Source organism: Galeopterus variegatus, unplaced genomic scaffold, assembly GCF_000696425.1.
Source record: "Galeopterus variegatus unplaced genomic scaffold, G_variegatus-3.0.2 Scaffold5074, whole genome shotgun sequence".
Classification (NCBI taxonomy): Eukaryota; Metazoa; Chordata; class Mammalia; order Dermoptera; family Cynocephalidae; genus Galeopterus; species Galeopterus variegatus.
Window position 1 is genome coordinate 21987 of NW_007731185.1, and position 14315 is coordinate 36301.

At 36.0% G+C, this 14315-nt stretch overlaps 1 protein-coding gene across 2 annotated transcripts in view; it reads right to left on the reverse strand.

Moving 5' to 3' along the window:
- Positions 1 to 14315, reverse strand: part of LOC103604293 (exocyst complex component 4) — a 143418-nt gene that overhangs the window by 15036 nt on the left and 114067 nt on the right. For both annotated transcript variants that reach the window (XM_008588861.1, XM_008588860.1), the window contains exon 7: positions 9906 to 10080. In XM_008588861.1, coding sequence (XP_008587083.1) covers positions 9906 to 10080 — 175 coding nt within the window. The remainder of the gene's footprint in view (positions 1 to 9905; positions 10081 to 14315) is intronic.

Genomic DNA, 14315 nt, shown 5'->3' on the forward strand with positions numbered 1-14315 from the left:
TCAATGATTTAAAATTTTTAAAAAGAAAGCTAGAGAAAGCTTAGTTCTACAGTTGAGTAGTGCTAAAAACATGATTTAAAACTCATTATCTCAGTTTCTCCAACTCTCAAATGGGAGACAATATGACAAATAGCAACAACAGAAAGATCAAAAGGATTAATATAACATAAATCATTTCAGTGCTTGAGTCTAAAATGACACAGTGTAATGACTGTGAGAATTTTCATAAAGTCACTTGAACAAAAACTTTTGTGAAACACATATTTTCCTAAATGCATTTTGAATGGTCTTTAATATGATCAAACTGGTAAAATTTTCTGAGCCTGGTAATCACTTAAATATTCTCTAACAAATTAAGAGCAGTAGACAGAATAAAATGTTAACTTTAATCTTGTGACAAAGATCCAACAACAATAAACCTCATGCCAGTGTCTGACTCTGGTGGATCTATACAAGCAAACTTACAAACCCCACAATATTGTGGTGGAATGAAGATAGCTGCAAATTCTTTGCCACTTTTCCCTCTTAAATGGACTCTATTGTTGGTCGACTTGAATCTGACCTGCCCTTTGACCAAAAGAATGTGGTAGATGTGATAACATGTAATATTCAAGGCCAAGCCTTAAAAGATATCCAGCCTTCACCTTTTAAAACGCTCCCTAGTTGGAGCCAGCTATCATGTAAGAAGTCCAACTACTCTGAGACCACCCTGCTGCAAGGTCATAGGGAGAGACAGAGAAGCCCCAAGGAGAAGCACAAAGGTGCCAGACACATAGTGAATTCCTTGGACCTTCTAGCCTAGTCCACACTGCAACTGAGTGATCCCAGCCGATGCCATGTAAAAAGTAGAAACACTGTACAGCCAAGCCTTCAGGAATTCCTGATGCACAAAACTGCAAAATAAGGTGGTAGTTGTTTTAAGGCACACTGTTTCTGCATAATTTGGCATGCACAAACAGATAATCAAACCAAAAGAACTATCACTATAGTAAAGAATTTAGACATATGCATTGCTTCCACAATCACAAAAGCTTTAAGAAAAACACAATTTAAAAACACAAAAAAAAACAAAGGTTACCAATATAATTATTGTTGCTCTAAAATCTTCTCAGGTAGGCAGAAGCAATGTCAGTGAAGGTCCTATCAGATGCTTTAATTTCACTCAGATCATATAATGATACTTTCTGCAACATAATATTTCACCTACTACTCCTAATCATCACCACTTATCATGGCCTCGGTTCCTAGCAATTCCCTTGGCTTTGGCCCAAGTGCACCAAATTGTGATAAGCACATTTAAAGCAGCAGTAGCAGCACGAGTCTGACAGGCACTTGGCTTTTAACGGTTCACCCTCTAAAATCTCAGACAAAACCAGACAGAGATAAGCTTTGGATGTGGTGGGCTGGAAGGAAGACCTGCCATTTCTACCATTGGATCCTCTAGACCAAGACATACTCAGGCCCAGGTAGATCCATCCTGAATATCTAGGAGTTTAAGGAGAGCAGACTTGCCACCAAATCTACCTGTTCCAGGGTATCCTCTGCCAAACTACTATTTTCTAAAGTTTGGCCCAGTGTATTAAGATATCCATGACATTTACACCAGAGTTAACTAGGCATCAGACTTCATCCTAGCACTCTGACTTGGTCATCTGCCACATCTGCACTGGGAGTCAGATGGATCTCCTTGGCTGCCCATTAGTTCCTGCTTGAAGAATTAGTAGTAATGCCAAGGTCCAGGGTTCGATCCCCATATTGGCCAGCCGCCAAAAAAAAAAAAACTAGTAGTGGACACTAAATAACACAGGGAGAGTCCTGGTGCTACAGAAACTGGCCAATTTAGAGGAAGACTTTTAATTTAACTTTAAACTGTTAATTAAATTCTGTTCCTTGAGCAGCATACTTTCCATTGACAAGACAGAACAAAACTTCTACGAACAAGCACCTTTTAGGAGACTCAACGGGCTGGCCGACAACGTGACTATACAATGCCACCTAAAATACAGGCTATCAAAAGTTTTAAAGGCTGAGAAATGAAGAAAAACTATTTCTGCAAGAATATTCTCACAAGTCATCTGACCTGAAATATTGAAAAATACTAGTTTTACTTTAAGGTATGGAATCCTCAGCTAACCAAAATATCAAATGCAATAAAACCTAAGAATAACCTAGTTTCAGACCGGGATTCAAAATAGAAATTGCATCTGTCTCCATGAAAATCCCCTCCAGGTCATGGATCAGTACCAATAATTCTGTGGATTTTCTTACCTGAAAACAAACTTCGAGTTCTCTCTGCAGGAAGTTAATTTTATTACTATTTAAACATTTTTGTGGCAGTTAACAAAAGTAAAATGATTTTACATTGACTCCATTAGTCTCCATAAAAAGAAATCAAGGCACTAAAAAGATGACGTGACATGCTCTGGGTGTCTCCATTAGCGGTAAACAGTGTAATCAGAACCCACCGCCTCCATCACTAGGCACCACTTAGCACACCAACAGGTTACACGTTTAAGCCAACAATGGCTGAATGGACACTTCGGTTTTGAAATATGAAAAATTTAGATTTTTTAACAATCATAACACCTGGAGGATGGGTCTGTTCAAAGTGATCCTCTTACTTCTTCTTTTATGTAGGATTCAATAAGAAATGAATATTTTGTGTTTCTAGTATATCTCAGTCTTATACACTTGAAAATGTACAGCCAACAGTATGACAGACACATCACCAAGTAGGTGACATTTTAGAAGGGGCTGCTGCCACTCAGAAGGGCAAAAACATGTATTTCTATTATCACAGTTTCAAAAAGAGTGTAAAACTGAAAAAGGAGTGCAACGGTGTGTGGTCACAGGGTTGACACCAGGAGAAAACTATGACACCCTTCGACTATGATAGCTATAAGCCTTGTCTCCTCACTGTCTGTCTCCAGACACAAACATGCTGAGACAAATGAGCCTTCCAACTAAAGGATGGGTTCTGCCTGCCAGAAAGCCCCAGTGCCAGTGGAGAAAAATTGCTGAAGTCTCTAAAAGATCAAAAATTATTTCTTTTCCAAGATTTAATATATAAACTAAAATTTCAACTTTTTGGCAAGAAACATTTTCCATTCAAAAAAACACTGAAATCTGAACTGTAAACACTCATAACTCTATTCATCACATCATCCCATCGCCTTTAGTCACACCGTTACATGCTTAACTGCAGCGTCTACTGTTCTTCTCAATTATTTTGTTCTTCAGGAATGATTTTTAACCTAAAGGACACTCCTCCAACAAGAACATGAAAACTAAATTGTCCCTTTGCATAAAACCCTACATGAAAACTTAAACCAAAAATCTACTGTCCTAAACCCTACATTAAGTATCTCCTAGCCAGGGCTCTCCTGTGTTACTACTCTTACAAGATCACTAACACAGATTTTAATGGAAAAATACATAGAATTGCAGGCTCCTCCTCACTTCACCAGAGTGAACTAGCTCTCTGACTATCTTTTGTTCATCTTTATCCACCTGTACCTAGCACAAAATTGGTCCCAGTAATTCAACACTAAACCATCATCAAAATATCTGTTATGCTGGAAACCAGGATGACAGGATGAATGTATGTATCATTCTACAGATTTTCTAAAAGACTCTCAAAAGATTTACAAATCTTTTTCTCCCTCCTTTGTATTCCTTTACCAACCACTGTAAAAGCCTATAATTTATTCCACTATTAGACAATACCTCAAGTAATACAACCCACAGACTCTCCTGCTGTAGTCTCTAGCCTCTCCACTCAGCCCTTTTCTCCGCTACCATATTAATGTCCTTCATCTCACGTCAAAGCCTATCTTATTTATTCCACTATTAGACAATACCTCAAGTAATACAACCCACAGACTCTCCTGCCGTAGTCTCTAGCCTCTCCACTCAGCCCTTTTCTCCGCTACCATATTAATGTCCTTCATCTCATCAATCCCCAATCAAATCCCCAATGGTCCAATATTTCCTAAAGCAAAGATTCTCAAACTCCAGCATGCATAAGAATTACCTGAAGGGCTTGTTAAAACAGACTGTAGGGCCCCGCCCTCAGGATTTCTGATTCAGAAGGTCTAAGGTTCCCAAGTAATGCTAATGCTGCTGGTCCAGGAAACATAGTTTGACAATTACTGTCCCAAAGCAATAATTCCCAAGTACAAGATCTAAACAGAATCACCTTAGGAGCTAAAAAACAGTATCTAGTCCTTATCCACCATGTTTCTCATTCAGAAGGTGTGGGATGGGACTAAGAATCAATCCCCAGGTAAATGCAATATGCAGCCAGCTTCAGAAACTATTACTCTAGAGAGAAATCGCAACTACTCACATGACACTAAAGGCTTTCCCCAAATCTACCTATCCAAGCTTATCTTCTAGTCGGTAAAATAAGCCTTCAGCATTATCTCTGAACATCTTTGTCCATTCGTTCCTTTTGTGCCACTTATCAACATTATCTCATTATCCTTTCCACCTATCTGGAGAGCCATTCCTCATTCCCTATACCTCTATGAATTCCTCCAAGGATCAACTTATCATCAACTTCAAAAAACTTTCTTGGTCCTTTCAACATGTCTCAGGATGCTTATATCACTCATTATGTCAACTACTGTTCTTACATTTAGCAACATTAGCTCATAGGTGTGACTGTGTCATTAGATAATGCGCTTTATTGATGGGTGTGTAGCCTAATATTATTCAGTACTGTGTAACCGGAAAGAATTTTAAAGGAACTAGAAAAGACAGGAAACTAAAAACAATTTAAAAGTTATATAGTAATTTTTATTGTATAGCAATAACAATTTAAAATATTTAGATGAACTTCTTGTTCAAAAATGTTTTATTCTCAAATCTATGAATTAACAATAAAGATGAGTGAAATAGATAGTTAAGAAACAATCAACAATAGATTAACTCAAGTCATGACTAAGGTCATTCTTCCAAAACATGTTTAAGAAAAAAAAAAAAGATAAGGGTGGAAAAGCAGACAGCTACAAGGTGGAGAAAAATGAAGAGAAAGACAAGAAAAAGGGAAAGAACATTATCATGTCTTGACATCAAACCAATTAAACAAAATATGTGAAATAAAATGTTATTTCTATGTTAGACCTCTCACCTTTTATTATTAAATCAGTTTCAGTTTTATGCCATTGGTGTATGTATGCATTAACATGAAATAGCAACAGTACTGCCAAACACATAACTGATTTGGGGACTAAAAGTCACATACAACACAAAATAGATACCTTTTTGCCTTTTATTATTAAATCGGTTTCAGTTTTATGCCATTGGTGTATGTATGCATTAACATGAAATAGCAACAGTATTGCCAAACACATAACTGATTTGGGGACTAAAAGTCACATACAACACAAAATAGATACCTTTTTGATGTCTTAAATACATTTTGTCTACTTTCTCTTATGCTGTAAAATTTCCAGGGATCCATATTGTAAAAAAACTAAAACCATAGATCAACGATAAAAATAAGTCATTAACAAAAAGTAAATTAGTAGTAGTAGCCCAGGGCTGTGGGAAAAGGAAGTGGAAAATCGGGAGTAACTGTTAAAGAACACAAGGTTTCTCTTTAGGGTGATGAAAGTATTTTCAAATTATATTATGGTGATGGTTGCACAACTCCATAAATATACTAAAAGCCATTGAAATCTCTAAATGGGTGAACATTATGACACATAAATTATATCTTAATAAAGCTGTTTAAACAAACAACTCGTTACATAACTTGAAGTAGGATCCCCAAAACACTTATTTAAACCATATGTATGAAAAGTATAACTCATTTAATAAGCCAAAAACACATATTTTTAATGATTTCTACATTTCAGCTAACGTCTGATGTAACTTAAGTGGCCTAGTTTATTACAGTCATTTTTAATATAAAATAATGGGGTTTGTTTTCAAAAAATGTAGGAATTATATACATTTGACAATTCCAAAATAAGTAGAGTTAAGGAAGGCATGATACCTTACTTTGTTCATAACCATAATTAATTCTTCATGAGAACATTATAATATGATCCCAATAGATTTTAAAGTTTTTTTGAATATAGATCATTAGCCCAAGTTAGCCAAAAATCAGAGATCATAAAAACAGGGGCTTTAAAAGGAGAGCACATGAGAGTCTCTCTCTCTCTGCTCCACCATTTTCTGCCATATGAGACTCCTGCATTGCTGTAAAGCCGCCACCAAAGAAGACCCTCACCAAATGTGTTCCGTGGACTTGGAGTTTCCAGCCTCTGAAACTGTAAGCAATAAACTTCATTTCCTTACAAATTAAAAAAAAAGGATCATAAGAACTTATTCAGAAAGTATTTTATATACTTGACAGAGGATTACATAGTCCATAACATACTTTCTACAGCTTGATGTACTGAGTTTTAAATGTCATAATTACTATGATACAAATAATTCCATCTGAAAATATTATATATCCTAATAACATCTATTTATGTAATACTAGTTATTTTTATTAGTATTTCATTGTAAATCTCTTTCCATTCTAATACTTTTAATCTATCTATATCTTTATATTTAAAGCATGTCTTTTAAACCCAAAATGAGAAATTTGTATAAAGTGGGTGGGGGACATACTTTTTAAAAATGCCACTGTCCAAAAAATGGTATTAAGTCCAACATCTTGCATTTGGGTTCTACTTGTCCCACCTTTGCTTTGTTCTTTATCTTTTCTTTCTTCTTTCTTCTTTGTTCTTCATTTCCTGCTTTCTTTTGAATTAATCAAATATTTAATCACTGTTCAATTTTATCCTCCCTACTGGTGTGTTTACAGCCATACATCTATTTTACAATTTTTTTTTCTTTTTTTGTCCTTTTTGAGACCGGCCGTACCGCGCTCAGCCAGAGAGCGCTGTGAGCGCACCAGTCATCCCTATATAGGATCTGAACCCGCAGCGGGAGCACTGCTGCGCTCCCAGCACCACACTCTCCCGAGTGTGCCACGGGCTCGGCCCCTATTTTACAATTTTAATGTTTAGTCTAGGGATGAAAATATGCATCCTTAACTTATCATAGTCCACCCTCAACATTGTACCTCTTCATGTTTAATGGAAGAAACTCACAAGAGCACAGTTTCACTTACTCTACTCCCATCCTTTCCATAATTACTGTCATATATTTTATAAAATTCACATACATTATTATAGGTTTTGATTTAACCAGAAATATTTAAAAATTAAGAAATGAGAAAAAAGTATTTTATTTTTCCCCACATACTCACCTTTTCTGGCCCTCTTCATTTTTTTTTTTTTTTCCTGTTCATTTGAGATACTATCTGGTATCATTTTGCTTCAGCTTGAAAAACTTTCTATAACATTTCTTGAAGTGCAGGTCCAGTGCTGACCAATTCTTACAGCTTTAGTTTATTGGAAAATGCCTCTATCCACTTCAAAGGATAGTTTCAATTAATACAAATTTCTAAATTGACAGTTTTTTGCTCTTCCAGTGCTTTCAAGATACACTCATTGATTTTTGGCTCACATTGTTTCTGATGAGAAGTCAGTAATAATTTCTATCACTGTTTCCCTGTAAGCAATGTGTCTTTTTTCCTCTGTTTATTTTTAAGATTTTTTTCTTTGGTTTTCAGCAACCTGATTATGGTGTGTCTGGGTGTTAGTTTCCTTTGTGTCAATCTTGCTTGGGATTTGTTGTACTTCTTGGATCTGTGGGTTTATATTTTGCAACAAAAACAAATCTGGAAATTTGGGAGCATTATTTCTTCTGATATTTTTCTGTCCCAACTCTCTGTCCCTCTCCTTCTGTACCTGCAGCCACACAATTGTTAGACTACATGATAATGTCCTATAGGATATTATGGCTTCATTCATTTTTCTTTTCAGTCTGTTTCTCCTGTGCTTTGGTTTGGATGATTTAGACTGATCTATCTTCAAGTTCACTGATCCTTTCTTCTCCAATATGAAATCCACTGCTAAACCCATCTGGTGAATTTTTCATTTCGCATATTAATTTCTATCAACCTTCTTAGCCTGGCTATGAGTCTTATTTTCCTGCTTTTTTACAAGTATCATAATTGCATGCTAGACATTGTGGATGCTTCATTATTGAGAATCTGGATCATGTTGTCATACTTCAGAGAAAGTTTTGTTCTGTCAGGCAGTTAATTTACAAGAGGATGAAGCAGATACCGTAGAGACTTGGTTTGGGGCTTTGTTATGAGAGATCTACAGTAGCCCTATTCCTAAGGCATGACCTGAAAGCACAGGATGTTCAGCATGCTCTCCCCACACTGATTAGTCCAGTCCCAAAATTTACAAGCATTTTGCAACTTCTGGAAACTCCATTCAGCTCACAATACCACAGTAGCTGTTTTCTGCTAAGCCTGAATAAAGAAATCAAAGGCACTCTTTTTTTAATTTTCTGGGCTCCCACTCCATGCAATTTCCTTCCCTCCAATAGCCTAACCCACATATTCCAACTGCCTTGACGTCCCTGAACTCTGATCTCTGCTTCCTCTGCTTAGAGAGTCTGCTGCTATCTGTTTGTTTAGGCTTCACTGCCCTATGGCATAGTTTGGAAAGTGCCCAAAGGAGGATGCAGAGATGAATGTAGAACTCACCTCATATGTTCTCTTCTCTCAGCTGACTGTGCTGACTACCTTAGTCCACACAGTTTTATAGTTGCTTACAGCAAAAAGTAACTTCATCAATAGCCAGAACTAGAAGTCCCTAATTCTGTTCTTGAAATAGCTTTAAAATCTATTATCTTATTTCATTCATAAAATAAACATGTGACATGAAAGGCACATATTATTTCCATATGACAGATTAGCAAACCAAGATACAAAATGTTAAATAACCAGCCTCCAACCCATAAAGATATTTTATTCAATACACAAATATTTAAGCACCTACTACAACTACATGGTAATTGACATAGTGGTGAAAAGAACTCAGAGGATGCAGTTTCAGCCCATATTATTTCTACTGAACCATCAATAAAGAACATACACTATACCAAAAAAATATGTAATGATTGAACAACCACGAATCAATCATTCAATCCACCAGGAGCGTGCCTAGATTTTCAAAAATGACTACAATTTACCTTAATGATTCATTTTTTCCTGTAAAGACTATTATTTGCCCTGCAAGTAATTTCACTCCTAAATAGTTATATTTTCTATTCCCTACATATACTTAATTTTTTTTCATATTAGTAGGTACTGTCTAACCAAGTCACTTCTATTTAGTTATGTCAAACTTGCTTCAGCTAACTCTTAATTGTATTTCTAATTATCATATGGCAAAATCAAATATATTTTGCTGTCACATGGACAGAAAATTTCTAAAAACCATCTCAGTGTCATCATGCAAAACATACAAAATGACACTACTGTATCATTCCTCTTCAACAAATCAATCAAATTGATACATTTATACCTTACAGATTTATTCTCATCTTTCAAAATAAACTCTTCACCTGTCCTTTAACCCACCATATGCAAAAGTTGGCTGTAAGGAAATAAGTCAATAAAATTAAGCTACATAAGTATTTATAAAATAGTGTTTAAGGACATTTTAATATTTATTACCCCGATATATAACTAATTCCAGTGAAGTAAAGTACATTACAAGAGAAAGCCAGATACGGTAGTTCCTTGATTGCTTCACATTGAGAATCTGCTCCTAATTTTAAAGCCTGGCAAAAAAAGTTCATTGAAAGGTCTTCTGAAGACAGTAGAAGTTAATAACATTGCAGCATCACCTTTAAATTGAAGCATTATTTTCTCACCCTGTTTATGATTCTTAAGGTAATATTTTAGGTGGCTAGGTTTTTTGGTTGCTCTAAATTGTATTCTGAATCAAGATGATACCCTTTGAAAAAGCCCTTACCTGCAGAACATCTTGGATCTTCACCCACACATCTGCCATATCGTACAATTTGACATCTTCCTGCTGAGTTAGTGGGGCCACGACAGTGTCCTGCAGGTATCCCAGGACCATAGAGTGTGCAGTAGCTACAGCATTAAACTTGTCAAATAGTAACTCCAGCAGTTCTAGAAGTAACCTAATGGCAAAATAAACAAATAAATAACATTTATACAAATACATACACACAGAGAAAGATATACGATTTACGCTGACCTGCAAAAAAAACCCATTAAGACAAAGTAGCATACTACAACGTAAATAGCATAAACATTCAATTTCAACAGATGTTATTTCGAACAGTTGTTATAAGCTACTTTTTAAAACTTACGCAAGCCTGTTTCCTCTGCTATAAAATAGAAATGATGTAAGAATTTAAAAACAAATTGGAAAGTCCCGAAACTAGCAGTAGCAGCTCAATCAACATTTCTTTCCTTTTTAACATATTTCAGTGATTACAATACTACTAGTCTGTATTCATATAGGCAGCTTCTCCAAGGAATTCAGGCAATTTTTTCAGATAACAGTTCAGATGTTATACAGAATATGCTATTTTCTAGCAATAAATTGGGCACTTTGGTAAAGGATACTAATCCTTTTAGTCATAGAAGTCTATGCTTACTTACATTCAAATGCATGGCCAAAGTTGCCTGAAAAAAAATGCACACCTGCCAAGCAATCCGACTTTCGCTACAGGGAGCAGCTCAGGCATCCACATTATCTCATCTCTCATAGTGAGATATGTTGGACACATATTATTACATCGATTTTGTACACTCAAAGACACAAAATGAGGTTGCAAGGCAGCTGGGCCTAGAACAAAAGTTGATTTCCACGTCAGTGCACTCAGCCGCCTACCTCTCACTACAGTTCTAGAATGTAGATGTATATTTAGAGATAGCTCAGAGCTTTATGTCATGGATGCAAAGTAATTCCTCTGCCACTGAGCCTTAAAGCTTCACTAATCACCCAGGCCTGGAACATCCTTTCCTCCTATGAACTTTTATAGTATTTTCTTCTCTCTCTTAAGGAACTTACCACATGTGGTTCACATACTAATATGTAGCTCAATAAAGGTGAATCACATTTATTTATTTATATAGAGACATTTACCTTCCTTCTCCATTATTACTCTTTCAGGCTATGCACCACCTTACACATCGTTGTATATTTAGTAGCACTTAGAACAATGATCAGCAAATATTTGCTGAATGTATTCAATGTATATGCCATATGCAAGTATAAAAAAATCTTGGAATGTAAGTTTTATTGTATATTATGTAGCTCTCAGTTCATAATTCCTAAATAGATTGAGAAACCAACCTGGAAAGTAGAAAAGGAAAGCAAAAGAGCTTGCCAGCTGCGTCAGTTAACAAGATTTTACTACCATAAATAAGAAGGTAAAACTACAATCTCATCAAAACGTACGGTATATTATCTATTCCTATGGCTTCTTTATTGCCCAATTATTATAACTAATGTGCCAGTGTGACAGCCCATAACTATCTTATGATAAAACCCTAATATCTACTTGACATTGTAATTTAGATGAGACAGAATTGATAGAATTTATGTAGTACTCCCAATCTAGAATATACATACATAATCCAGAAATTACACATTGTATTTGTAAATAGAAGCCGTCTACTTTTTAAATAATGATTTTTTTTAAATCTCTTAAAGGTCAATTCATATTTATACTCACAGATAACTAAAGAATTTCTTTTTTTCCTCATCGGTGTTATGAGAGAGCTACTCAAATATCAAACAGAGACATACAAAATACAGGAAGATGTGTCTAAACACAAAAACTGAAAGAGTTACTTAAGTTAGGGGAAAAAATCGGTATAAAATTGGTATTTGGCATCACACACAGCAAATACGTGATTAAGTGAAGGTTCTACTTTTCAAATAAAGACTTATACTAAGTACTATGTGGTTCCCAAACATGAATCCACAGACCATAACATATTTTTCAGTGGTGGATAGCAAAATAAGAAAAATAAAAACAATGTATTGACTCTTCACTCAGATAAATTTATTTAATTTCATGTATTTTGTACTCCCAATCATTTCCTGTCATGATGGCACAGTTACGTTGCAAAATGTCCTTACTAAACAAAATTAAAACTTAATGACCATGCATTAGACCCCAACAGTTTTTAGAATAATAATCCATGAAATTCTGAAGCCTGAGGCACACTGATATACAAGGTCCCAACGGCAGGAAGCTCTAGGTAGAGAACTGTGAACCAGCAATGAAGTAGAAAACAGTGGAAGAGAAGTGGCTCCTCCAAATGGAGGGGCATCAGTCAAGGAGCTGAGCATGACATTCAGCAATCAGAAACAGTGCTCAAATTGCAAAAGAGACCCAGTGGGGAAATGAGGTGTAAGATGAGATTCATAGTATCTACTAACATCATGAAAACAGTGATCGCTTAATAAAATGCTGACACTGTGCTAGCTTCTGCCATTCCTGGAGGCTCAAGGCCAAGACAGGCCTGCCCCATAGTGTAGCCATCATAGCCACAGGACAGACTCCACAAGGAAGAAGGCAGGGAGACGTAACAGTAGCTAGGAAGAGACAAGCCACAAGTGGGGAGACTCTACTTGTACTTCTACCTACTTTGAGACCTCTACTCATTTCAAAGACAGGAAAGTTCTCCACAGCCTTACCAAAACACAATCATGTAATATGAATAAGACCCCCAGCTACAACATCAAAATTAAAAACCTTTGGGCTTCAAATGATATCATGAAGAAAACGAAAAGGCAATCCACAAAATGGGAGAAAATATTTGCAAATCATAAATCTGATAAAGGACTTGTATCTAGAATATGTAAAGAACTCTTACAACTGACTCATAAAAAAAAAAAGACAACCAAATCTAAAAATGAACAAAAGATTTAAATATACATCACTCCAAAGAAAATATATAAATGGTCAATAAACAAACAAGAAGATGCTCAATGTTATTAGCCATCAGAGAAACGTAAATCAAAATCATAATGAGATAGCAAGCACTTCAAGCCACCAGGATAGCTATAATAAAAAAAAAAAAAAAACAATAAAAAGTATTGGTGCAGAGGATGTAGAGAAATTGGAACTCCCATACAGTGCTGATGGGAATGCAGAATGGTACAGCCGCTTTGGAAAACAGTCTGGCAGTTCCTTAAAACATTAAACATAGAGGTACCGTATGGCCTCAGTGATCCCATTCCTAGATATATAATGAAGAGAAATGAAAACACACATGCACACAAAAACTCACACACAAATGTTTAGAGCAGCATTACCCAAATGTCCATCAACTGACCAACGGAGAAACAAAATGAGGTAAACTCACAAGAGAATATTATTCAGCCACAAAAAGAAATGAAATACTAATACATGGTACGACAGGAATGAACTCTGAAAATATTATGCTAAGTGAAAAAAGTTAGTCACAGAAGACTACATATTGTATGATTCTATTTATTTAAAATATCCAGTATGGGCAAATTTATAAAGACAGAAATACATTAGTGGTTACTTGGGCCAGGGGTAGGTGAGAATTGACTGACTAAGCTTGTGGGATTTGCTTTAGGAGGGACGAAAACGTCCTGGAACTAGGTAGTAGTGATGGCTACAAAACCCTGGGAAAACACTAAAAACCACTGAATTTTATACTTTCAATAAATGAAATGTATGGTATGTGAATTATATTTCAATACTACTGCCTAAAAAACAAACAAACAAAAACCCAAGCAGCTGTGGTTCTGAGAGAGGACAGTGAGGTTCCAGCAGTGAAAAGAAAATATATACAACAGTGAAAAAAGGAACCTGGTGTCTCACACAGTAAAGTATCCCGAAAGGTGATTCCTTTAAATTCTTACTACCATGAAGACATTAACTCTTCTCTTTTGGTTCACTTGGTTTTTGCTTATCTGTTTCTTTCTCACACAAGTAACACGCAAGAAACAAAAGACTTCCATTCTTCCCAAGCACTGACACTTCCTAAACCTTTAATTGTAAAATAATCTCTCAACTTCTCCAAGTGTCCCCATCTGTAAAACCAGAAGATTAATTAATGCCTGTTCTAGGGGCCTCACAGAGCTGCAGGACAGATCAAATTAGAAAACGGACAGAACTAGCTGAGGTTATAGTACCATGTTAAAGAGAGGGGAGGGTAGGGGATGCCTTTGTCTGGGTTTCTTTGTCTGGGTTTCTGGCTTGAGCTAGGGAGGAGGAAGGAAGCCAGGGAAAATCTTAGGAGACAATGGAGAAAAGAATATCAGCAGCGTCAAAAGCTACATAGAGGTCAGGTAAGGTGAAGAAAGAAATGTACAACTCACAGGTCCACGGTGACCTGGGCAAGGAGGGTTTCAGTGGAG